Source organism: Phyllobates terribilis, unplaced genomic scaffold, assembly GCF_046119375.1.
Source record: "Phyllobates terribilis strain yellow unplaced genomic scaffold, ASM4611937v1 Scaffold_7__3_contigs__length_470593459, whole genome shotgun sequence".
Taxonomy (NCBI): domain Eukaryota; kingdom Metazoa; phylum Chordata; class Amphibia; order Anura; family Dendrobatidae; genus Phyllobates; species Phyllobates terribilis.
In genome coordinates this window covers 185,237,630-185,264,431 of record NW_027362767.1, presented here as the reverse complement: position 1 = coordinate 185,264,431, position 26,802 = coordinate 185,237,630, and the positions used below count along the sequence as shown (strand labels likewise).

The window sequence follows — 26,802 nt, the reverse complement described above, 5'->3', positions numbered from 1 at the left end:
GTGTGACATCCTGCATGGGGCATTATAAAGAGGGGGGGGTGACATCCTACATAGGGCATTTTAAAGAGAGGGGCTGACATCCTGCATGGTGCATTATATGGGGGGAATGGGACATCCTGCACAGGGCATTATGTGGGGGTAACAACCTGCATGGAGCATTATATGGGGGCCAATATCCTGTATGGAGCGTTATAAGGAGACCAGTAGCTTGTATGGAGCATTATATGGGGGCCAGTATTCTGTACGGAGCGTTTCATGGGGGCCAGTATCCTGTAAGGAGCGTTTTATGGGGACCAGTATCCTGTAAGGAGCGTTTTATGGGGGCCAGTATCCTGTACGGAGCGTTTTATGGGGGCCAGTATCCTGTACGGAGCGTTTTATGGGGGTCAGTATCCTGTATGGAGTGATTCGTCGGTTTCTGAGCTATTGTAGAATTTACAATAGATATCGCTCATGTAATGTAAGATGTGAAATCTTCGGCCTTGTACTATATATATATTTCTCTGCGGTATCTGTGCATCATGAATCGTGGTATGTGATAAAGGGGCCCGCTGAGACTCTTTCGCCCAGGGCCCAGAAAAACCTGGAGCCGGCCTTGGGTTAAGCTTTCCATAAACTGCTCGGGGTTCATAAACTTTTTCTGACAGAGGTATAAATTTGTTGTCACAACTGCAACCAAAATCTGCTCTGCACCTAATGACCTCAATGAGCACAATCTGCAGAAGCAGAGATGCAGTATACAGCATGAGGGATGGAAAGAGCAAAAGCCTGAGTGGTTCACACGGCCGTAGATGGATGTCGGACTACCTGCTGCTCCAATGAGCAGCGCAGCCAAGCTCGAGACAATGAGCACAGCTGAGTGACAGAAATGCAACAACGGGTCCACAAATAAAATAGACACAAAAATCTTTGTTTTTAATTATCAATACAAAAAAACACAACTCTGAATAAAATGAAAGTCAACCATTAAAATGATACAAAAATAACTATGACCAGAATGTGCCGCCATGCAGGGGTGTCAGAGGCCCCCTACATACATTAGTCTCTTGTGTATGAGGCCTTTACAACACCCCCCATTACAAGGCCTCATTGCGGCATGCAAAACCTTTGGTTTTAAAGCACATTTTATAGTAAATGGAAACATGGAAGCACTGAACTGACGCCAGCAGGGGGCCCTAAAGCTGGCTTACCCATAAACTTCTGAAAATAACTTTTTATTCTTGGGGACTTCTCATTGGGAAGTATAGAAATGAGTGTAATGTGAGGCTATCCCAGCCCATCCTGGATGCCGCGGATTTTCCGTGCGAGCTGTATGTCCTTTACGTAGAGAGTCACCCTCTTGGCATGGAGACTGCACAGGTAGGAGTCTTCGAGAAGCCGGACAAGGAAGGCCTCTGCTGACTGCGGACACAGGAAAAGGTATGAGCATTAAAGCGGGCCTGGTATATAGGTGACAGCACCTGGACACGAGGAGGAACACTATTTCATGGAATTATAGAACTTGTATCCAGCATTTTCACCCGTTCCCCCCTCTAAGGCTGCAGTCTGACCGCTGTATTACTCGAGCGAGGATCACATCGCAATGCTTGGACTGGCCGGCGGCTCTCCGTACCGGAGAGTGAGGCATGATGTATTTCTATGCATCTGTCATGCTCAGGTCAGTCCGAGCAATGTGATCTTCGCCCAAGTGGTAAGGCCGTCTGTCTGCACCCCCAGTCTGAGAGTAGCTGTTATGAGACCTCGCGTACACAGCATCCTCCCTTTTCTATATACTCCAGTAACTAGATGTAATCTGATCCCTCAGTGAGCAAGGAAGCCCCTCTAATTTTAGCTGTTTTTCATCCAAGAAAATCAGTCCGATTATGCAAATTACATTATGATCAGAGTGATCCAATTTTCTAGGATGTAGAGGGGGGAAAAAAAAAAAGTCTCTCCACTCCGTAAGTCTATGAAAATCGGAGCACACCCGGATGTCATCCAGGTGGCGTCCGACGTTTTCCACAGAGCCACAGACATGAATGACCGAGTGCCGTCCGAATATCAACTCGAGCATGCTGAAACTTTTTCCTTGTACCGAATCTCTGTGCGAGGAGAAGAGAAAAAATAAAATTAATTGGGCATGTGCGCGGCCTCACTGAATAACACGGGGGTGAGTGCCATCTGACAAATGGATAGCACTCGTCCAATTATTAATCAATAACACACGCCCTTAATAAAGAAGGCAATCAGCACAGGGCTCAGTGGTCAGCACTGTACTGTGGCTCGGTGGTTAGCACTGTAGCTTTTCAACACTGGGGTCCTGGGTTCAAATCCCACCAAGGACGACATCTGCAAGTAGTCTGTATGTTCTCCCCGTGTTTGCGTGGGTTTCCTCCCACACTCCAAAGACTAATGGGGAATGTAGATGGTGAGCCCCCAATGGGGACAATGATGATGATGTCTGTAAAGCGCTGTGGAAATTTATAGTGCCAGATAAGGCTGTGTGCCCACTATGCGTTTTTTAAGCATTTCCGCAGCGGCAAAAACGCTGCAGAAACGCTTAAAAAAAGCATGGTAGAAGGCCTGCCATGTCCCCCAATGATAATCCGCTGTGCTGTGCACATGCTGCGGAAGTTTCCACTGTGGATTATCATTGCGGAAAAATCCACAGCACTACCAATTATTTTGCAGAAGAGCGGCGTTTTTGCCGCCATTGACTTGCATTGAAACACATGGAATCCGCATCACTGTATGTGTAGATGTGCATTCAACGCGTTTCAATGTGCGGATGGTACCCGGGTGTGGAGCACAGGAGACTCTCCTCCAGACCCGGGTACCATAGAACCTGTAAAAAAAGAATAAAATAAAAAATAAATATCATAATTTACCTTATGATGGCCTACGGTGCGCTCGTCCTTCCTTGCCGGCAGCTCACGGTGGACTGAAGGACCTGCACTGACGTCGTAGTCCTGTGACGGCAGGTCCTTCCGTCCACCGCGAGCTGCCGGCAAGCCAGGACGAGTGCATCGCAGGCCATCAGAAGGTAAGTATAGATTTATTTTTTTATTTTTAAACATTCTTTAAGGTCACAGTATATAAATCCATGCCGGTTACATGGATTTATATAGTGTGACCAAGTTGACAAACACTTTCCAAGTGATGCTAGAATCGCTTGGAAAGCGCTTGTCAACCCGCATGCGGAAATGCATGTGAAGAACGCTTCACTTCCGCATGTCCCTGGCAGGAAAAACGCATGTGCAATCCGCATGCGTTTTTTCTGCCAGGGAGATGCAGAAACACTCAGGAAAAATCCTGAGCATTTCTGCATCGTGGGCACATAGCCTTAGTGAGGAAAATAGATATACACTCCTCAAAACTGAAGTTGCAATACATGATGGATAGAGATATTAAAGATATGAAACTCTCTCAAGTTATTCAGTATCGGGTTTGAGTAACGTGCAGAAATCCCGGCACTTACAGCCTTGGCTGCTATCAGTAATGATTGTCTGAGGATTGTTCTGTCGCTGCATGCACTTCATCAAGATCCTCTGCTGGCAGCTCCTGTGTAATTGCCAAACAAGGACAACCCTATGTGCTCGATGGGAGACAGGGTTGGAGATGCTGCAGCCAAGGTGGGCCACGCAGGTTACTGACAGGGACAAAAGACGTAGTTACTTACCGGTAAAGGGATTTCTCAGAGCCCATGATGGCACCACGGAGAGGGAGGATCCGCCCTTCAAGGACAGGAAACCTACAGATAAAAGCGCGGCACCTCTTTCCCGCATCAGTTGTTTACAGAGCATGAGAGGACCTCTGGATTAATAACACAATATTTAACATTATTATGGAGCTTATCAGAAACACCATGTGACTGCGTCTGAATAGCGAAATAGGTGTGCAGACCCACACGTGAAGGGAAGGAATGTACGGGTGCCGTCATGCGCTCTGAGAAATCCCGTTACCGGTAAGTAACTACGTCCTTTCTCCTTCCCCCATGATGGCACCAAGGAGAGAATTGCAGAGGAATGTATTAGGGAGGGACGACCACTTCCAGAACCCTTCTACCAAAAGTAAGGTCTGATGAAGAGGCTAAGTCCAGCCGATAGTGTTTGAAGAATGTAGCGGGAGAAGACCTAGTTGCGGCTCTACATATCTGTTCTATTGAGGCGCATGCTCTTTCCGCCCAGGAGGCTGCTACTGCCCTTGTTGAGTGAGCGCTCAGATTTTCCAGGGTGGCTTTTCCACTTGAGGAATATGCCAGGGAGATGGCGTCTCTCACCCATCTTGCCAGGGTGCCCTTGGACGCTTTTTGTCTCTTCAGAGGTCACTGGAAGAACACAAAAAGAGCCCTATCCTTTCTACACTCCGGTGTGGCCTCTAAGTACTGGACTAGGCACCTTCTGACATCTACAGTGTGTAGAATTTTTTCTCCCCTATTCTTGGGATTAGGGCAAAAAGAAGGGAGGGTGACTTCCTGAGATCTATGAAAAATGTGACCCTACCTTAAGTAGGTAAGCCGGGTCGGTCTTAAGAGTAACCCTATTCTCCAGGATTTGCGTGGAGGGGGGCCCTGCCGACAAAGCCTGTATATCGCTAACTCTTCGAGCTGACGTAAGGGCTACCAGGAAAGAAGTTTTCAGGGATAGAATTTTTAGAGACGCATCCGCCAAAGGTTCAAAAGGATGTTTGTTTAGAGCTGTAAGGACTAAGTTTAAGTCCCAAGGAGGAATATTCCGAGAGGGGATGGGCCTAGATCTAGCTGACGCTTTGATGAATCTAGATATCCACCTAGTTATGGCTAGATCGTAATTGTAGAGGGCCCCTAATGCTGCAACTTGGACCTTCAGTCTGCCTGTTGCCAAGCCCTGTTCCAACCCCCTTTGCAGAAACTCTAAAATGGCTGTTAGTGGAACCTCTCCTAGAAACTGACGATGAAAGGATTTTTTGCCAGGTTTTCCCGTAAAGTCTGGTGGTTACAGGCTTCCTACTTTGTAATAGCGTGGACATCAAGTTTGGGGAAAACCCTTTATCCCTTAAAGGGGTGGTCCAGTACTTTATATTACCCCCCTCCCCCCGGGACGCCTAAGGATTTTTGTAATTACCTTACGTTGCATATACTGCATGTGAGCGGCGCTATCACTGGCCGCTGACAGGCATCACGTGACCCCCGGATGCAGCCGGCTCTGACATCCGCTGACGTCACGACAAGTGCTGGCAGCAGCCGGGAGTCTCTCTTCTGCGTTCCACGGTGGATGCCAGGCTGTGGGCGGGGTTGCCCCCCCCGGCGTCGCAGGTGCCATCCACCGCACACTCTGCCTCTCCCCATTCATTGGGAAAGCACGCGGTGGATGCTGGGTGTAACCCCACCCACAACCCAGCAGCACCGTGGGGACCCCAGCGCTGAGTCACACCTCACTTGTCGTGAGGTCAGCGCGGGGTCATGTGATGCCTGTGAGCGGCCAAGGATAGTGCCCCTCACAGGCAGAAACAGCAACGCAAAGTATTTACAAAAATCCTTAGGGGCCCCGGGGGGGGGGGGGGGATAATATAAAGTACTGGACAACTTTTCTAAGAGAGACCTCTCAAATTCCAGGCTGTCATAGGTAGGTTTGCTACCTGGAGATGAAGGACCGGTCACTGGGAAAGAAGATCCGGAAGTATCCAGGGGTTGGAGATGGACATCATCCTCAGCCAGGAAAACCATGTCCTCTTTGGCCAGAAGGGGGCTATCAAGATTACCTTTACCTTGTCTTCTCTGATTTTCCTCAGTACTGCCGGGATTAGGGCAATCGGAGGAAAAGCATATGCTGGAGGGTAGATCCATGGAATCATGAGGGCGTCTAGTGCTATCGGGTTCCCTTTGGGGTCTAGCGAACAGAAAGCTTCTACCTTCCTGTTCTAAGGCTAAGTACCCATGATGCAGAAATGCTGCAGATTTTTTCCACATCTCCCTGGCAGGAAAAATGCATGTAAAATCTGCATAGAATAGAAGCTTGAGAAAATGCATTATGCTTTTCATATGCTTCAAACATCTCAATGTCGCTGCATGAAGGGTTTTACAAAAGCCTCTTCAGATGGTTCTATACCCCAATAAGGCTTTCCCATACTGACCCTAATAACTCACCCTTGTGCTGGAGGAATTGTGGACAACAAGGAATATTATTACATATTTTTTGGCAATGCCCAAAAATCCATAAACTCTGGGCACAAACTTCCAAACTAATCAAAAATGTGACTAACCAGCCAACTACTCTTACCCCTCAAACAGCACTTCTCTCTCTCGAAATGGAAAATTTCACTCCACCAGAAAGACTTATTATTCACATCGGTTTAGTGGTCAAAAATGCTATCGCATTCAATTGGAAAGAACCTGATCCTCCCCGCTTCTCAGAGGTAATAGAAAGGATTACTCTACATAAGTCCTACAAGTTTAGATTTGCAATTAACAATAATGGGTTAACAAAAACTTCCAAAAAAATGGACCCTGTGGACTAATAAATTTCCCGATTGAGATAATTTCATAAGATGATTCATTTGTCTTTATATACTTAAATGTTTACTTGAATCTAGTGTATACCCCGTGTTATGTATACAGCTCCTTACGGTTTAACCTGTTATGTACCACAACTAAGTGTCATTTTGTTCTGTTTCCTTTTATGGATAAACATGTTCAATCATTAGGGCTCTCCTCCTTTCCCATTCCCCTTCCCCCTTTTATCCTCACTGTATAACACTGTTTGACTAATTAAATTTTTTTTATAAAAATCATTGAATAGGAAAAACGCATAGTGGGCACGCAGCCTAACTGTTTGCAAACAAGTCTACGGTAGGATGTCCCCACATTTCTGTGATCTGATTGAACACTGACTGATTCAGCTCCCACTCAACCTGCTTCAATTGGGTCCTACTCCGGAAGTCTGCTCTGAGATTTTCTGCCCCTCTTATATGGAGAGCAGATAGAGACCCCAGGCTCCTCTCGGCTACCAGGAAGATGGATTTTGTTACTTGCATTAGAGAATGGGACAGAGTTCCTCCCCGGTGATTCAGGTACGCTACTACTGTCAGACAACACTCTTACGTGGTGACAGTGTAGAGGGTTTAAAAATTCTGAAAGGGCGAGCTTGACCGCTAGAAACTCCTTCATGTTTGAGGATGTAGATTTTACGTTCTCCACCCAGACCCCTTGAGCTAGTTGGTCATCTAAGTGAGCCCCCCAACCTGTTGGTCTTGTGTCCGTGGTCAGGATCTGAGAGACTGAGATTACCCATGGAACACCCCGTATTAGGTTGGGTCCGTCTCATCCACCATTCTAGGGAAAATGTGTTTTTTGACGATAAGGTTAGCTGACCTAAGTGACCTTTTAGAGATTTTTCAGCTTCCAAGATTTCCCACTGCAAATCCCTGGTGTGCATTTGAGTCGATTTGATGGCCGGAATACAGGCAGTCATGGAGCCTAGGAGGGACATTGCTTTTCGCAGAGTCAGAGGGGTGGTCCCTTACCCGAGATACTTGAGCTATGATTTTCTGAATTTTCTCTCTGTCGGGAGACGACTCCTGATTCTTTGAATCTATCATAATGCCTAGATATTGCTGCACCTGGTTCGGCTCGGTCTTTGATTTTTTTAGGTTCAAGAGCCAGCCTAAGTTCGTTAATGATCCCATGACCTTTGCAAGTTGGTTCTTGCAGTGATGGAAAGGGCTGCCTATTAGAAAATCGTCCAGGTACGGGATAATCCGGATGTCTTGTTCCATTAGGTGTGCCATTGCCTCTGCCACTATTTTGGTGAATACTCAAGGGGCTATGGCTAGACCGAATGGGAGAGCCGAATACTGGTAATGCTTGACTACCCCCCCCCCAATCGGAATTGCTACCCTTAGGAATTTCTGACAATTTTTGTGTATGGGGACGTGATAATAAGCGTCCTTTAGATCCAGGACAGTCATGAAACAGTGAGGAAACAACATTTTTACTGACGTCTTTATTGTTTCCATCTTGAAGGATTGAACCTTCAGAGACTTGTTCAGTTTCTTCAGGTTTATGATGGTCCTGAAAGTCCCATCCGTTTTTTTCCTCAAGAACAGAGGGGAGTAGAAACCTTTGCCTTCTTCCTGGACAGGGACTTCTTGAAGGACTGTTTTCCCTATCAGGCCCAGAACCTCTTGCTCTAACGCTAGCTGTTCTACGCTTGAGGATCTTTTTTTAGGTGTTATAAAATTTGGTTGTGGAATCGAGTGAAACTGGAATTTTAGACCTGATTTTATGTTTAATACCCAGGAATTGTTGGATATCTTTTCCCAGGTCGGGAAAAAAATGTGATAAACCCCCCCCCACCCGGGATAACCTGAGAGGGTTTCCTGTTGTCACTGGGGGGGGGGGGTCTGTTGAACATATACCCTTTAGTCTTCCTCTCCTCTCACTTATCCTGGTCTCTAGGGGTTTTTTTTGCGGATAAATTTCTTACTCCGAAAGGACTTTTTGTAAGAGGTAATGGAGAGGATAGGGAAGCGTTGATATTCTTGACAATGCTGGGGATAATGATCGAGCGTGGGCCCAAATAGGAATTCGCCCTCACAGGGAATGGAGCATAGTCTTGATTTTGTTTGGAGGTCTCCTGGCTAGCATTTAAGACAGGGGTCCTCAAACTACGGCCCGCGGGCCACATGCGGCCCGCTGAGGACTTTTATCCGGCCCGCCGGGCTGTGAGCAGAGGAGAGCGGTGTCAGCGCCCGCTCTCCCTCCGCTTTCTCAGAGCCCCGGCAGCCCGATACTTACCTCTCCCCGTGCCTCCGCAGATCCGCTGTCTTCCTGGTGCGCGTTCCCTGTGACGTCTCAGGTCAGAGGGTGCGGTGACGTCTTTACACCGCGTCCTCCCCTGAGCCGTCACAGGGAGAGCAGTCCAGACCTGAGCAGCGGCAGCAGGCAAGGAGGGAGGTGAGTATTGGATTTTTTTTTTTTTTAAAATGTATGGAGACATGGGACATAATATTAGGGGTGACATCCTGAATGGGGCATTATATGGGGGGGGGGGTGACATGCTGCATGGGGCATTATATGGAGGGGGGGGGTGACATCCAGCATGGAGCATTATATTGGGGGGGTGACATCCTGAATGGAGAATATAAAGACAGGGGAGTGATATCCTGCATGGGTCATTATATGGGGGGGGGTGACATGCTGCATGAGGCATTATATGGGGGGGTGACATCCTGAATGGAGAATATAAAGACAGGGGAGTGATATCCTGCATGGGTCATTATATGGGGGGGGGGGGGGGGGGGGTGACATGCTGCATGAGGCATTATATGGGGGGGTGACATCCTGAATGGAGAATATAAAGACAGGGGAGTGATATCCTGCATGGGTCATTATATGGGGGGGGGGGGGGGGTGACATCCTGAATGGGGCATTATAAAGACAGGGGGTGATATCTTGCACGGGGCATTATATGGTGGGAGAAAGGGAAATCCTGCATGGGGCATAATAAGGGGGGGGGGGGGACAGCCTGCCTATTGAGGACCTATGCTGCCTATTGGGGACATTTACCTGCCTATTGAGGACATTTACCTGCCTATTGAGGACATTTACCTGCCTATTGGGGACCTATGCTGCCTCTTGGGGACATTTACCTGCCTATTTGGCACATTTACCTGCCTATTGGGGACATTTACCTGCCTATTGGGGACCTATGCTGCCTATTGGGGACATTTACCTGCCTATTGGGGACCTATGCTGCCTATTGGGGACATTTACCTGCCTATTGGGGACCTATGCTGCCTATTGGGGATAGTTACCTACCTATTGAAATACCGGTTGATTTAACTTTGTTCTTCATTTTAAATATTGTATTTGTTCCTGTATTGTTTTTTTAACTACAAAATAAGATATGTGCAGTGTGCAGAGGAATTTGTTCATAGTTTTTTTTAAAAACTATATTCCGGCCCTCCAATGGTCTGAGGGACCGTGAACTGGCCCCCTGTATAAAAAGTTTGAGGACCCCTGATTTAAGAGAAGCCCGTTGCCCTGGCTGCTAGCCTAACTGAGTGGGCTGAGGCATCAGCCAGAAAGGTTGCTGCCCCGTTCATTAGGGGAATAGGGCCTAATATGGTGTCACTGGACGTTTTTTCTTTTAACTGTTTCCAGTTGCTCTAGCCAAACCATCAGAGTCCTGGCTGTACACATGGCTGCTACCGCTGGTTTCAATTCTCCCCCTGGGGCCTCCCAAGAACCTTTTAAGAAGGTATCCGCTTCTTTGTCCATTAGATCCTTCAATACTCCCAATATCTTCAAACGGAAGGGAAACATTTTTTTAGAGGTTTCGGCAATCGTCACATCTAATTTCGGCACCTTTTCCCAAAATGAACATACTGGGTCGTCAAACGGGTATTTCCTTTTAGGGGATAAAAGGCCCTTCCTTTCGGGTTTTTTCCACTCTCTGTTAATCAGGGAGTGGACTTTCTCGTTGAGAGGGAAAGATCTTCGCTTTTTTTGTTCCAGGCCACTAAACATCATGTCCTGAACAGATTTTTTAGGACGAGGATCCATTAACCCCATAGTGAATCTGACTGCCTTAACTAGACTGTTCCCTCTATGGAGAAACAGCTGCGCCCGCCTTTGTCCCCTGAGGAAGATGAGAAATACGTATCTGAATCTTCCTCCTCCTCGTCTAGGCTGCTAGATTCTGATATGGGGGATACGTTTCTGGTTTTGTTTTTTCCCCCTTCTTCTGAAGGTATTGAAAGGCATTTTCTACTTGGGATTTTATTAAGGTTCTGAGCGCCGAGGCAAACTTAGGAAGAAGGTGTACCGGGTTAGGAGTGGGAACCATTTTCGTAGATGGGTCCTCTTTCGGGATTGACGCTACACTGGAGTCCTTGCTGCGCTGGGATGATTTGCCAGAACGCCCGCTTCCACTGTTACCACGCTCATGATGATGGGAAGCTTCTTGACGTCCTGTCTCCTTCTCGCGCTTCTTCCTTTGCTGCTGCTGCCGCCGTTGTGGTGATTGTGGATGCAGAGGCTGCACCTCCTGCTCACTCATAGCTAGTGAGGGAGACTGCCAGAGCTGGTCGGCGTTAATCATTATTAACTGCCCTGGTGTTTACAGGGCGCCCTATGTGTTGCGTCCCTAATAGAGATCGCGCGCCCCTGCCTTCCAGTACTGCACCGCGCCGTCCGTAGGGGAGGGGCCGCCCCGCACAAGCCTCAACTGACCTCCCAGTGATGCATCGCGGCCGCGTCATAGGGATGCGCCCGGCCCGCGCACGTGCAATGGAACCCGGAAGTTCCCGGGCATACTCACAGCGCCGAGCAGGTCATAGAGGCCCGGGAGAGACCGTGGATGCCGATGCTCTGTCCGGTTTCTTATGCTGAATCTCCCCGCCACCCTGGAGGCTCGCTGACCTCTGCGGTGGTGCGGTAGCCTGAAGCGCCAGTCGAGGCAGGGAACCACCGCTGCCTGAGCCGGTCTGTCCGGGCCTGGCATCCCATGACAAGTCTTCTGGCACCCCACAGGTATGTCTTTCTTCGCAGGTACTGCACTATAGGACCCCGTCAAGGACAGGAAACCAACTGATGCGGGAGAGAGGTACCACCCTTTTTATCTGTAGGTTTCCTGTCCTTGAAGAGCGGATCCCCTCTCTCCATGGTGGCGTCATGGGGGAAGGAGAAAAAAAAAAAAAAAATTCTGGAGTTTTAAATTCTTTTTTTTGCTTTAAAAAGGTGTTTATCGTACGACTGAAATAATTTCCTATTTTTCTAGACTGGACTTTTACAGACTAGACACAGATATTAAATATAATATTCTAATTTTTTTTTTTTTTTACATTTTCCCCCCCCTCACTTTAATGTTTAGCTTCCCTTAGAGGGGGGCCTGAACCTGCAATACCTCAATATTGTAATGTAGGAAAACTGCTCGTGTCCTGTGAAGCAATGAGCGCTGCTGTTAACCACCTTCATAGGAGAACGACGATGGCTGTCATGGGAAGTTGCAGCAGGCCACATGGGTGCCGGGTCAATAAATCAGAGTATGGGGCAGATGGGTGCATGAATCCGCTGGCCCCTCATGCATCGCAGCATTAAAGAAGTTGACTATCTCCTTAAGATAGGGAATCAATGTATGATAGGTCGGGGTCCCACACTTGGCACCCCCGCTGATCAGCTGTTATCGGTGCCGGTGACTGGAAGTCCTTACAGTATAGGTACCGTCCCAATTTAGGGTCACCTTGCCGCTGGTGGGACGGCTTGTATACTTTTTTTGATCAAAAATAGTTCACTAAGTACCCTATATTTATTATGCAACTTTGCTTTACATTTATATATAATGATGGTAGGGTATGAGATATATTTTTGTCTTTTGTAGGTTTTGTTTCTTTTTTGCTAGTGTGAACATGCTCCTATTTCTTGCATGTCTACCATCTTAGACCTCAGTTCACATTGCCTGGTTTTTTGTCTTGTTTGCATTCTGTGCAATTTAAGGGTGTGGCATCCCCTTTGTTGAGCTGACTGGTATATATGTAGCTTACCACGGGCCTGGGTGGTCTGGAGTTGGGACCCGGTCCTATTTGTCTATCCTTTTATATGCATTACTTCAACTTTGATATACAGTAAGGTTTTTAATATAGGCAGTATAGGTACCGTCCCAATTTAGGGTCACCTTGCCGCTGGTGGGACGGCTTGTATACTTTTTTTGATCAAAAATAGTTCACTAAGTACCCTATATTTATTATGCAACTTTGCTTTACATTTATATATAATGATGGTAGGGTATGAGATATATTTTTGTCTTTTGTAGGTTTTGTTTCTTTTTTGCTAGTGTGAACATGCTCCTATTTCTTGCATGTCTACCATCTTAGACCTCAGTTCACATTGCCTGGTTTTAAGTCCTTACCTGTGTAGTGGCCGCTGTGGGGTACTGACAAACGCCTCCCATTCAATTGCCGCCAGCACCGATAACAGCTGATGGTCGGGGGTGCCAGGTGCGGGACCCCAGCCGATCATACATTGATGCCCTATCTTACATCTGATGTAAGGAAGGGGTTAAAGCCATTCTCACTACACAGATGAAGGGAGTGTTCAGCTCTGGCCCCTGGGACCCCAACAATACAAAGCAACCCTATCCAGAGTCACATCCTAAAAACAGAGGGGCCCGACTCAGCCCCCCATTATTTGTGTCGAAGCATTGGTATAGGACACTGACCTCCTGTAGCGCCATTATTGCTGTGCTTTGCCAGGAGTACGGCATGCCACGGGAATACTCCATGCACACTTCTCTCACCTACAAGAAAGAAAGGAAATAAGACTAAAAGCAGAAGACCCAGGAGAGCAAAGAGCAAACCCACTCACCAGCCTGGCAAATGGGGCTTTCCGTAACAGCAGCTCCGTAGACCTCTGGTACTTTCTGATTTCCATCAGCGCTCGCTTTCCAGGTCGGTATCTATTCCGTTTTGTCGTCTTTTTTGTCCTCTTTCCTAGTTTATAAAGAAAAGACTTTTAATCATAGCTTACATGAACCTTCCTGCAATGACCACTAGGTGGAGATCATTGTATACAAATTCATACAGGAACTCAGTCAACTTCTATAATTCTGTATACAGCAAGCTCCCTCTAGTGGCTGCAGAAATGTGTACAACTGCCTGCATTGACACGAGGATTTAATAAAAAGGTACAATTAGGTTTTACCTGGGGAGGATTGAGAAGTTGAAGGCCTCCTGCTTTGAGGAGATTGAGAAGTTGAAGGCCTCCTGTTTTGAGGAGATTGAGAAGTTGAAGGCCTCCTGTTTTGAGGAGCTTGAGAAGTTGAAGGCCGTGCACTCTGGGAGGCTGGAGGAAAAGCTGCAGGCCTCTTTTGTGGCTGCTTCGTCTTCCTGCGGTGCTGAGGGCTCATGGTAATGTGAAAAGCTGAGACACAATCAGAGCTGCAAAATAGACAATCAGCAGGGTCATAAATGACTTCTAGAATATCTACCAGAGTTGAGCAAAAAGATTTGCTGCACCACCTGCCTTAAAATTTTAGCCTTTTTAAGGTCGGTGGAGCGTCACTCTGCGCGCGGCACGAGGCGTACCCATCACTATATCACCTTTCTGTAGATGAGTTTTTAGAGATTCTGATTGACGTTGACACTTCTGTGCCACATTGCGCACTGTCCCCCACTTGTACACCCCCCGGATGACGTCTTCTAACCAGGGCTGTGGAGTTGGTACACCAAACCTCCAACTCCTCAATATCTCAGACTCCGACTCCACGGTCCTGGTCACCACTGAGCGTGTACATAAAGTGCAGCCCCGGTCAATGCTGAGCGTGTACATAAAGTGCAGCCCCGGTCACTACTGAGCGTGTACATAAAGTGCAGCCCCGGTCACTACTGAGCGTGTACATAAAGTGCAGCCCCGGTCACTACTGAGCGTGTACATAAAGTGCAGCCCCGGTCACTACTGAGCGTGTACATAAAGTGCAGCCCCGGCCACTACTGAGCGTGTACATAAAGTGCAGCCCCGGCCACTACTGAGCGTGTACATAAAGTGCAGCCCCGGCCACTACTGAGCGTGTACATAAAGTGCAGCCCCGGCCACTACTGAGCGTGTACATAAAGTGCAGCCCCGGTCACTACTGAGCGTGTACATAAAGTGCAGCCCCGGTCACTACTGAGCGTGTACATAAAGTGCAGCCCCGGTCACTACTGAGCGTGTACATAAAGTGCAGCCCCGGTCACTACTGAGCGTGTACATAAAGTGCAGCCCCGGCCACTACTGAGCGTGTACATAAAGTGCAGCCCCGGCCACTACTGAGCGTGTACATAAAGTGCAGCCCCGGCCACTACTGAGCGTGTACATAAAGTGCAGCCCCGGCCACTACTGAGCGTGTACATAAAGTGCAGCCCCGGTCACTACTGAGCGTGTACATAAAGTGTGGCAGATTCATCTCCACTAAAAGCCGAGATCCTGAGATCAGAGAAAACGGACATTTCATAACTTTCCAAAATTCTTATAAAATTTGTTCACAGTGCTGCCCATTGTGTTGGATTGTCAATGCCGCCCTCTTCTCCCACTCTTGACACACTGATAGCAACACCGCAGAAGAAATGCTAGCACAGGCTTCCAGTATCCGTTGTTTCAGATGCTGCACATCTCGTATCTTGATGGTATGGTGTGGTATATGGGGTACAAAGATGGTGGGGCCATTCTTCATCAATGGAAACCTCAATGCCACTGGATATGTGAAATAGCTCCATGATGATGTGTTGCCCTCTTTCTGCACTGAAGATGGCACGTTCCCAGAGTTTTTCCAACAAGATGGTCACCAGCACATTATGGGTGTCAGGTCCAAGCATTCCTACATGAACAGTTTCCTGGAAAGTGGATTGGTCGTCGTGGGCCAGTTGAATGGCCACCAAGGTCTCCCGATCTGACCCCCTTGGATTTTTATCTTTGGGGTCATCTGAAGGCAATTGTCTATGCTGTGAAGATACGAGATGTGCAGCATCTGAAACAACGGATACTGGAAGCCTGTGCTAGCATTTCTTCTGCGGTGTTGCTATCAGTGTGTCAAGAGTGGGAGAAGAGGGCGGCATTGACAATCCAACACAATGGGCAGCACTGTGAACACATTTTATAAGTGGTCATAAACTTGTAAAAAACTCATGAAAGAATAAAGATACATTAAAACTAAGCACACCATTGTTTTTCTTATGGAATGCTCAATAAGTCTGATGTGTCACATGACCCTCTTCCCATTGAAAAAAATAAAGTTGGATCCAAAATGGCCGACTTCAAAATGGCCGCCATGGTCACCACCCATCTGGAAAAGCTTTCCCCCTCCCATATACTAATGTGCCACAAACAGGAAGTTGATATCACCAACCATTCCCATTTAATTTAGGTGTATCCATATAAATGGCCCACCCTGTATAGAGCCCGTGTGATAAGCGTCTGACACCCACATTGAGGCTATGTGCCCACGATGCAGAAATGCTGCAGATTTTTTTACGCTTCTCCCTGGCAATAAAAACGCATGCGGATTGTACACGCGGATTTTCCATGGGTTTTTCCCGCCAGGTAGGAGCGTTTGTGAAGCGTTCTTCACTTGCAATTTCGCATGCAGGTTGTCAGGCGATTTTAGCATCACTTGGAAAGTGTTTGTCAACTTGTTCACACTATATAAATCCATGCAACCGGCATATATAGTGTGACCAAGTTAGTTAAAAAAAAAAAAAAGAATAAAATGGTAAAAAAATAAAAGTTTATACTCACCTTCCGATGTCCTCCTAGTGTTATCTCCACTGTTGGGTGGCTCCCGCTGTTGTGAAGGACCTGCGGTGACATCATTGAGCCATGTGATGGGTGACATGACTCAGTGACGTCATGGCAGGTCGTTCACAACAGCGGGAGCATTGCAAAAGAGCAGACAAAACACCAGGAGGACATCAGAAGGTGAGTATAAGCTTTATTTTTTTATTTTAAATTCTTCTTTTTACAGGTTCTATGGTACCCGGGTCTGGATGAGAGTCTCCTGTGCTCCACACCCGGGTACCATCCGAGCATAGAAACGCATAATATCTGTGTGTACAAATGTACTGACACTAATTATATGCGTCTCAATGCAAGTCAATGGCGGCGATTAAAAATCCGCAGCATGGGCACTGACATTGCGGCTTGTCATTGGGGACCATAGGGGGCGGATTACCAAGCGTTTCCCAAGCGTTTATTCTGCGGCAATTCCACAGCATATACGCTTATAAAACGCTACGTGGGCACACAGCCTGAGGCTCTATTATCTACAGCTAACATTTACTGGAGGATTTACTTACAGATTTTCCATGTGATTTTAAAGGATTTATTAAAAGATATATTTTCTAGAATCTATCCAGGCTGCTAAGTTCCATCTACAATAATGTACTACATAAGGCCGGGAGGAGGGGGGTATATTTGTACAGGCAGACACCCCCCCCCTTCCCCCCAGTCTAGGCATGGGGGTATATTTGTACACACAGCCCCCCCCCCCCCCCCCCAGTCTAGGCATGGGGGTATATTTGTACACACAGCCCCCCCCCCCCCCCCAGTCTAGGCATGGGGGTATATTTGTACACACAGCCCCCCCCCCCCCCAGTCTAGGCATGGGGGTATATTTGTACACACAGCCCCCCCCCCCCCCCAGTCTAGGCATGGGGGTATATTTGTACACACAGCCCCCCCCCCCCCCCAGTCTAGGCATGGGGGTATATTTGTACACACAGCCCCCCCCCCCCCCCAGTCTAGGCATGGGGGTATATTTGTACACACAGCCCCCCCCCCCCCCCAGTCTAGGCATGGGGGTATATTTGTACACACAGCCCCCCCCCCCCCCCAGTCTAGGCATGGGGGTATATTTGTACACACAGCCCCCCCCCCCCCCAGTCTAGGCATGGGGGTATATTTGTACACACAGCCCCCCCCCCCCCCAGTCTAGGCATGGGGGTATATTTGTACACACAGCCCCCCCCCCCCCCAGTCTAGGCATGGGGGTATATTTGTACACACAGCCCCCCCCCCCCCCAGTCTAGGCATGGGGGTATATTTGTACACACAGCCCCCCCCCCCCCCCAGTCTAGGCATGGGGGTATATTTGTACACACAGCCCCCCCCCCCCCCCAGTCTAGGCATGGGGGTATATTTGTACACACAGCCCCCCCCCCCCCCCAGTCTAGGCATGGGGGTATATTTGTACACACAGCCCCCCCCCCCCCCCCAGTCTAGGCATGGGGGTATATTTGTACACACAGCCCCCCCCCCCCCCAGTCTAGGCATGGGGGTATATTTGTACACACAGCCCCCCCCAGTCTAGGCATGGGGGTATATTTGTACACACAGCCCCCCCCAGTCTAGGCATGGGGGTATATTTGTACACACAGCCCCCCCCAGTCTAGGCATGGGGGTATATTTGTACACACAGCCCCCCCCAGTCTAGGCATGGGGGTATATTTGTACACACAGCCCCCCCCAGTCTAGGCATGGGGGTATATTTGTACACACAGCCCCCCCCCAGTCTAGGCATGGGGGTATATTTGTACACACAGCCCCCCCCAGTCTAGGCATGGGGGTATATTTGTACACACAGCCCCCCCCAGTCTAGGCATGGGGGTATATTTGTACACACAGCCCCCCCCAGTCTAGGCATGGGGGTATATTTGTACACACAGCCCCCCCCAGTCTAGGCATGGGGGTATATTTGTACACACAGCCCCCCCCCCAGTCTAGGCATGGGGGTATATTTGTACACACAGCCCCCCCCCCAGTCTAGGCATGGGGGTATATTTGTACACACAGCCCCCCCCAGTCTAGGCATGGGGGTATATTTGTACACACAGCCCCCCCCCCAGTCTAGGCATGGGGGTATATTTGTACACACAGCCCCCCCCAGTCTAGGCATGGGGGTATATTTGTACACACAGCCCCCCCCCAGTCTAGGCATGGGGGTATATTTGTACACACAGCCCCCCCCCCCCCCCCAGTCTAGGCAGGGGGGTATATTTGTACACACAGCCCCCCCCCCCAGTCTAGGCAGTGGGGGTATATTTGTACACACAGCCCCCCCCCCCCCAGTCTAGGCATGGGGGTATATTTGTACACACAGCCCCCCCCCCCCCCAGTCTAGGCATGGGGGTATATTTGTACACGCAGACCCCCCCAGTCTAGGCAGGCAGCGGGATATATTTGTACAGGCAGACCCCCCCCCAGTCTAGGCAGGCAGGGGGATATATTTGTACACACAGACCCTCCCTGCTTTTATTGCTCTAAGTCCACTTACATCGGGCTCAATGTATGGTACACCTCTGAGCCCAAGCCAACCCAGTGCAAGTTAGGGGCAAAGTACCGACCCCAAGCATGGGGTGGTGGATGTGGGGGCATGGGGAGCTGAAGGGTGGCGAGCTGACCCACGGGGCTGGGACAGAGGCTGTTTCTTTAATGGGGTACTGTTGCCACTATGCAGGTATAATCTAAGTATTCCCATGACTCCCATTTTTCCTGGATACAGGATCGCATCTGCAATCGGCCGGATAACTGTGTGCGGCTGCACAAACTCCCTCATCATCAGTCTATGAGATCGGAATGAGACTGAACAGAATTGACAAAATTACCCCCCAAGACCGCACGCTCTGAATGCTGCTGTCAGAATGGACAGAGGCATCTAAAGGGTTAACAGCAGCGGGCGCAGCTCAGGTCCATCAGCCATCAGCTGCCAGAAACGGCTCAGGAACGAGTCCGCATCCAAGACGAGGACCGGAGATTAGACGCATCCAAGACGAGGCCCGGAGATTAGACGCATCCAAGACGAGGCCCGGAGATTAGACGCATCCAAGACGAGGCCCGGAGATTAGATGCAGCAGGGTAGTGGTGAATGCACACGGTACGTATCCGATGCAGGTTTTGCATGCTGATCACGTTCCGGCTAAATCAACAGGATTTTACAACTGTGGACGTTTTCCATGCACAAATGAAGTAGGAAATCTGCAGAGCGTCAGCTCTTGTTTTGCAGATTTCACTTTCTGCAATGCATGGGGTGATGATACAGGCACTAGAACATCTGCAGTAAGTGCGGCACCTGATACAGGCAGAGAGGGCTGCTGTTTTCTTGTAGAAACCCCTCAGCAGATCTCGTATCTCCCATAGGGATGCGTCCACATGGACGTGGAGATTAAATGCCAAGCAGGAGTAAGGACAGGTGCAGCCGGCATCCAGTGTACATGACGGCCCAATGCCAGAGTAAGGGAAAAAGAACTCATAAGCATATTTGTTAGTGTTGAGCAAAAACCGGTGTAGAAAGGGGTCGGCATCCCCGTAACCCCCTACCGCCTGCCGGCATCCCCGTAACCCCCTACCGCCTGCCGGCATCCCCGTAACCTCCTACCGCCATCCCCGTAACCCCCTACCGCCTGCCGGCATCCCTGTAACCCCCTACCGCCTGCCGGCATCCCCGGAGCCCCTACTACCTGCCGGCATCCCCGTAACCCCCTACCGCCTGCCGGCATCCCCGTAACCCCCTACCGCCTGCCGGCATCCCCGTAACCCCCTACCGCCTGCCGGCATCCCCGTAACCCCCTGCCGGCATCCCCGTAACCCCCTACCGCCTGCCGGCATCCCCGTATCCCCCTACCGCCTGCCGGCATCCCCGGAGCCCCTACTACCTGCCGGCATCCCCGTAACCCCCTACTGCCTGCCGGCATCCCCGTAACCCCCTACTGCCTGCCGGCATCCCCGTAACCCCCTACTGCCTGCCGGCATCCCCGTAACCCCCTACTGCCTGCCGGCATCCCCGTAACCCCCTACTGCCTGCCGGCATCCCCGTAACCCCCTACTGCCTGCCGGCATCCCTGGAGCCACTTATAACTGGCGCAGTGAGACGCCATCACAGGGACCCCGGGGACGGCTGGCGGTGAGGCCTCTAGAGAAAGGTCCTGCAAGAAGTTTTGCCCAATTCTGATATTTGCCATCACATGTAAAATCTCATCTATCACATACCAGCAGCAGTAGATTCGCTGACAGCCGCGTTATCTGCTCTGGATGTGAACAGTGTGAATAGCAGTCAGGCTGCAGTAACTGGCAACAGCCAGCAGGGGCCGCTACAGCCTACTACACTCGGAGCGACAAAGTGTTTACATCCGGGCGCCCTCAGAGTACACAGGAGCCAGCTTCTCGGCGCCGGGTGTGGGATCCCACCGTGTCGGTACCGGTGACCTCGTGTGGTGATAGTGCGGTGGGCTCGCCCAGGCAGTCCCAGCTCCGGGGACCCCCTCACCTGTCAGGATGTGTCTGTCTTCTCCGCGCCACGTTTTGAATCTAAACATCCGGCATCTCGAGCGCTGTTACTTAGGAAACTGGGCGGGGCTTAGCAGCCAGCCAATGGCTGCGGGAGGGTTTTTTTTCCCATGTATCAACAAACTTTATTGTACAAATCAGGAGCAGCGCTCAGAACATCCTTCCTGAGGCTACAAATAGTGGGCGGTGAGGGAGGGAGAGAGAGCCCGGCAGGACGGAGGGAGGGAGAGCCTGGCGGGACAGAGAGAGGGAGCCCGGCGGGACAGAGACAGGGAGAGCCCGGCGGGACTGAGGGAGGGAGAGCCCGGCGGGACTGAGGGAGGGAGGGAGAGCCTGGCGGGACAGAGAGAGGGAGCCCGGCGGGACAGAGACAGGGAGAGCCCGGCGGGACTGAGGGATGGAGGGAGGGAGGGAGGGAGAGCCTGGCGGGACAGAGAGAGGGAGCCCGGCGGGACAGAGACAGGGAGAGCCCGGCGGGACTGAGAGAGGGAGCCCGGCAGGACAGAGAGAGGGAGAGCCCGGCGGGACAGAGAGAGGGAGAGCCCGGCGGGACAGAGAGAGGGAGAGCCCGGCGGGACAGAGAGAGGGAGAGCCCGGCAGGACTGAGAGGGAGAGCCCGGCGGGACTGAGAGAGGGAGCCCGGCGGGACTGAGAGAGGGAGAGCCCGGCAGGACTGAGAGGGAGAGCCCGGCGGGACTGAGAGAGGGAGCCTGGCGGGACTGAGGGAGGGAGAGCCCGGCGGGACAGAGAGAGGGAGAGCCCGGCGGGACAGAGAGAGGGAGAGCCCGGCGGGACAGAGAGAGGGAGAGCCCGGCGGGACAGAGAGAGGGAGAGCCCGGCGGGACTGAGAGGGAGAGCCCGGCGGGACTGAGAGAGGGAGCCCGGCGGGACAGAGAGAGGGAGAGCCCGGCAGGACTGAGAGGGAGAGCCCGGCGGGACTGAGGGAGGGAGAGCCCGGCGGGACAGAGAGAGGGAGAGCCCGGCGGGACAGAGAGAGGGAGAGCCCGGCGGGACAGAGAGAGGGAGAGCCCGGCGGGACAGAGAGAGGGAGAGCCCGGCGGGACTGAGAGGGAGAGCCCGGCGGGACTGAGAGAGGGAGCCCGGCGGGACTGAGGGAGGGAGAGCCCGGCGGGACTGAGAGAGGGAGAGCCCGGCGGGATGGAGGGAGGGAGGGAGAGAGAGCCCGGCAGACACGGAGGGAGGGAGAGCCCGGCGGGACAGAGAGAGGGAGCCCGGCGGGACTGAGACAGGGAGCCCGGCGGGACTGAGGGAGGGAGAGCCCGGCGGGACTGAGGGAGGGAGAGCCCGGCGGGACTGAGGGAGGGAGCCCGACGGGACTGAGAGAGGGAGAGCCCGGCGGGACTGAGGGAGGGAGAGCCCGGCGGGACTGAGAGAGGGAGCCCAGCGGGACTGAGAGAGGGAGAGCCCGGCGGGACTGAGGGAGGGAGAGCCCGGCGGGACTGAGGGAGGGAGAGCCCGGCGGGACTGAGAGAGGGAGCCCGGCGGGACTGAGGGAGGGAGAGCCCGGCGGGACTGAGAGAGGGAGCCCGGCGGGACTGAGAGAGGGAGCCCGGCGGGACTGAGGGAGGGAGAGCCCGGCGGGACTGAGAGAGGGAGAGCCCGGCGGGACTGAGGGAGGGGGAGCCCGGCGGGACTGAGGGAGGGGGAGCCCGGCGGGACTGAGGGAGGGAGAGCCCGGCGGGACTGAGGGAGGGGGAGCCCGGCGGGACTGAGGGAGGGGGAGCCCGGCGGGACTGAGGGAGGGAGGGAGAGAGCCCGGCGGGACTGAGGGAGGGAGGGAGAGAGCCCGGCGGGACTGAGGGAGGGAGAGAGAGCCCGGCGGGAGGGAGAGAGAGCCCGGCGGGACTGAGGGAGGGAGGGAGAGCCCGGCGGGAGGGAGAGAGAGCCCGGCGGTACTGAGGGAGGGGGAGCCCGGCGGGACTAAGAGAGGGAGCCCGGCGGGACTGAGGGAGGGGGGGACTGAGGGAGGGAGGGAGAGCCCGGCGGGACTGAGGGAGGGAGAGAGAGCCCGGCGGGACTGAGGGAGGGAGGGAGAGCCCGGCGGGACTGAGGGAGGGAGGGAGAGAGAGCCCGGCGGGACTGAGGGAGGGAGGGAGAGAGAGCCCGGCGGGACTGAGGGAGGGAGAGCCCGGCGGGACTGAGGAAGGGAGGGAGAGCCCGGCGGGAGGGAGGGAGAGCCCGGCGGGACTGAGTAAGGGAGGGAGAGCCGGCGGGAGGGAGGGAGAGCCCGGCGGGACTGAGGAAGGGAGGGAGAGCCCGGCGGGACTGAGGGAGGGAGAGCCCGGCGGGACTGAGGAAGGGAGGGAGAGCCCAGCGGGACTGAGAGAGGGAGAGCCCGGCGGGACTGAGAGAGGGAGGGAGAGCCTGGCGGGACTGAGAGAGGGAGAGCCCGGCGGGACTGAGAGAGGGAGGGAGGGAGAGCCCGGCGGGACTGAGGGAGGGAGAGCCCGGCGGGACTGAGGAAGGGAGGGAGAGCCCGGCGGGACTGAGGAAGGGAGGGAGACCCGGCGGGACTGAGGGAGGGAGAGCCTGGCGGGACTGAGAGAGGGAGAGCCCGGCGGGACTGAGAGAGGGAGGGAGAGCCCGGCGGGACTGAGGGAGGGAGAGCCCAGCGGGACTGAGGGAGGGAGAGCCCGGCGGGACTGAGGGAGGGAGAGCCCGGCGGGACTGAGAGAGGGAGAGCCCGGCGGGACTGAGAGAGGGAGAGCCCGGCGGGACTGAGAGAGGGAGGGAGAGCCCGGCGGGACTGAGAGAGGGAGGGAGAGCCCGGCGGGACTGAGGGAGGGAGAGCCCGGCGGGACTGAGGGAGGGAGAGCCCGGCGGGACTGAGGCAGGGAGCCCGGCGGGACTGGGGGACGGAGCCCGGCAGGACAGAGAGAGGGAGCCCGGTGGGACTGAGGGAGGGAGCCCGGCGGGACTGAGGGAGCGCACCCAGGCGGTGGCTGCCCCTCCCCCCATATATATAACAGCTGCTGCCCCTCCCCAATATATATAACTGCTGCTGCCCCTCCCCAATATATATATGCTCCCCCCATATAACAGCTGCTGCCCCTCCCCCAATATATATATATATGTTGCCCCTCCCCCAATATATATATATGCTGCCCCTCCCCCATATATATAACAGCTGCTGCCCCTCCCCCTATATATATACTGCCCCTCCTCCATATATATATATATGCTGCCGCCCCTCCCCCATATATACATGCTCCCCCATATATATAACAGCTGCTGCCCCTCCCCCAATATATATATATGCTGCCCCTCCCCCATATATATAACAGCTGCTGCCCCTCCCCCTATATATATATACTGCCCCTCCTCCCATATATGCTCCCGCCCCTCCCCCATATATACATGCGCCCCCCATATATATAACAGCTGCTGCCCCTCCCCAATATATATATGCTGCTGCCCCTCCCCCATATATATAACAGCTACTGCCCCTCCCCCAATATATATATATGCTACTGCCCCTCCCCCATATATATATATGCTGCCCCTCCCCCAATATATATATATGCTACTGCCCCTCCCCCCATATATATATATGCTGCCCCTCCCCCAATATTTATATATATGCTGCTGCCCCTCCCCCTATATATATGCTGCCCCACCCCCTATATATATATATATATATATATGCTGCCGCCCCTCCCCCATATATATATCAGCTGCTGCCCCTCCCCAATATATATATGCTGCCGCCCCTCCTATATATATATATTATATATATATATATATATATTATACAGTACAGACCAAAAGTTTGGACACACCTTCTCATTTAAAGATTTTTCTGTATTTTCATGACTGAAAATTGTACATTCACACTGAAGGCATCAAAACTATGAATTACCACATGTGGAATTATATACTTAACAAAAAAGTGTGAAACAACTGACAATATGTCTTATATTCTAGGTTCTTCACAGTAGCCACCTTTTGCTTTGATGACTGCTTTGCACACTCTTGGCATTCTCTGGATGAGCTTCAAGAGGTAGTCACCGGAAATGGTCTTCCAACAATCTTGAAGGAGTTCCCAGAGATGCTTAGCACTTGTTGGCCCTTTTGCCTTCACTCTGCGGTCCAGCTCACCCCAAACCATCTCGATTGGGTTCAGGTCTGGTGACTGTGGAGGCCAGGTCATCTGGCGTAGCCCCCCATCACTCTCCTTGGTCAAATAGTCCTTACACAGCCTGGAGGTGTGTTTGGGGTCATTGTCCTGTTGAAAAATAAATGATGGTCCAACTAAGCGCAAACCGGATGGAATAGCATGCTGCTGCAAGATGCTGTGGTAGCCATGCTGGTTCAGTATGCCTTCAATTTTGAATAAATCCCCAACAGTGTCACCAGCAAAGCACCCCCACACCATCACACCTCCTCCTCCTCCATGCTTCACGGTGGGAACCAGGCACGTAGAGTCCATCCGTTCACCTTTTCTGCGTCGCACAAAGACACAGTGGTTGGAACCAAAGATCTCAAATTTGGACTCATCAGACCAAAGCACAGATTTCCGGCTTGTTGCCTGTCCTTAGCAGTGGTTTCCTAGCAGCTATTTTACCATGAAGGCCTGCTGCACAAAGTCTCCTCTTAACAGTTGTTGTAGAGATGTGTCTGCTGCTAGAACTCTGTGTGGTATTGACCTGGTCTCTAATCTGAGCTGCTGTTAACCTGCGATTTCTGAGGCTGGTGACTCGGATAAACTTATCCTCAGAAGCAGAGGTGACTCTTGGTCTTCCTTTCCTGGGGCGGTCCTCATGTGAGCCAGTTTCTTTGTAGCGCTTGATGGTTTTTGCAACTGCACTTGGGGACACTTTCAAAGTTTGCCCAATTTTTCGGACTGACTGACCTTCATTTCTTAAAGTAATGATGGCCACTCGTTTTTCTTTACTTAGCTGCTTTTTTCTTGCCATAATACACATTCTAACAGTCTATTCAATAGGACTATCAGCTGTGCATCCATCAGACTTCTGCACAACACAACTGATGGTCCCAACCCCATTTATAAGGCAAGAAATCCCACTTATTAAACCTGATAGGGCACACCTTGAAGCTCATCAAGAGAATGTCAAGAGTGTGCAAAGCAGTCAGCAAAGCAAAAGGTGGCTACTTTGAAGAACCTGGAATATAAGACATATTTTCAGTTGTTTCACACTTTTTTGTTAAGTATATAATTCCACATGTGATAATTCATAGTTTTGATGCCTTCAGTGTGAATGTACAATTTTCATAGTCAAGAAAATACAGAAAAATCTTTAAATGAGAATGTGTGTCCAAACTTTTGGTCTGTACTATATATATATATATATATATATATATATATATATATGCTCCCCAATATATACAGTACAGACCAAAAGTTTGGACACACCTTCCCATTTAAAGATTTTTCTGTATTTTCATGATTGAAAATTGTACATTCACACTGAAGGCATCAAAACTATGGATTAACACATTTGGAATTATATAGTCAACAAAAAAGTGTGAAACAACTGAAAATATGTCTTATATTCTAGGCTCTTCAAAGTAGCCACCTTTTGCTTTGATGACTGCTTTGCACACTCTTGGCATTCTTTTGATGATCTTCAAGAGGTAGTCACTGGAAATGGACTTCCAACAATCTTGAAGGAGTTCCCATAGATGCTTAGCACTTGTTGGCCCTTTTGCCTTCGCTCTGCTGTCCAGCTCACCCCAAACCATCTCGATTGGGTTCAGTTCTGGTGACTGTGGAGGCCAGGTCATCTGGCGTAGCACCCCATCACTCTACTTCTTGGTCAAATAGCCCTTACACAGCGTGGAGGTGTATTTGAGGTCATTGTCATGTTGAAAAATAAATGATGGTCCAACTAAACGCAAACCGGATGGAATAGCATGCCGCTGCAAGATGCTGTGGTAGCCATGCTGGTTTAGTATGCCTTCAATTTTGAATAAATCCCCAACAGTGTCACCAGCAAAGCACCCCCACACCATCACACCTCCTCCTCCATGCTTCACGGTGGGAACCAGGCATG

The 26,802-nt window shown here is 51.3% G+C and overlaps 1 protein-coding gene across 2 annotated transcripts; it reads right to left on the bottom strand.

The window, feature by feature from the left end:
• Positions 1 to 894: 894 nt before the first annotated feature.
• LOC141154117 (histone H3-like centromeric protein A) lies at positions 895 to 20,857 on the bottom strand. Of its 2 annotated transcripts, none has more exons than XM_073639589.1 (5): positions 20,748 to 20,857; positions 13,658 to 13,893; positions 13,322 to 13,446; positions 13,176 to 13,253; positions 895 to 1,401 (listed from the first exon to the last, which is right to left on the bottom strand). In XM_073639589.1, the coding sequence occupies exons 2-5, from the start codon at positions 13,860 to 13,862 to the stop codon at positions 1,267 to 1,269; spliced, it is 543 nt and encodes a 180-aa protein (XP_073495690.1). In that variant the 5' UTR covers positions 13,863 to 13,893; positions 20,748 to 20,857; the 3' UTR covers positions 895 to 1,266. The 2 variants fall into 2 exon arrangements, with proteins under 2 accessions (XP_073495690.1, XP_073495691.1); XM_073639590.1 differs by lacking the exon at positions 20,748 to 20,857 and adding an exon at positions 20,471 to 20,724.
• Between the last annotated feature and the right edge of the window lie 5,945 nt (positions 20,858 to 26,802).

Bases quoted from the DNA above. Each gene is read 5' to 3' on its own strand.
- LOC141154117 (XM_073639589.1), bottom strand. From the start codon at position 13,862: ATGAGCCCTCAGCACCGCAGGAAGACGAAGCAGCCACAAAAGAGGCCT. The intron at 13,447-13,657 runs GTAAAACCTAAT...TTTATAAACTAG, and splicing joins AACTTCTCAATCCTCCCCAG to GAAAGAGGACAAAAAAGACG. The intron at 13,254-13,321 runs GTGAGTGGGTTT...TCTTTCTTGTAG, and splicing joins AAGCCCCATTTGCCAGGCTG to GTGAGAGAAGTGTGCATGGA.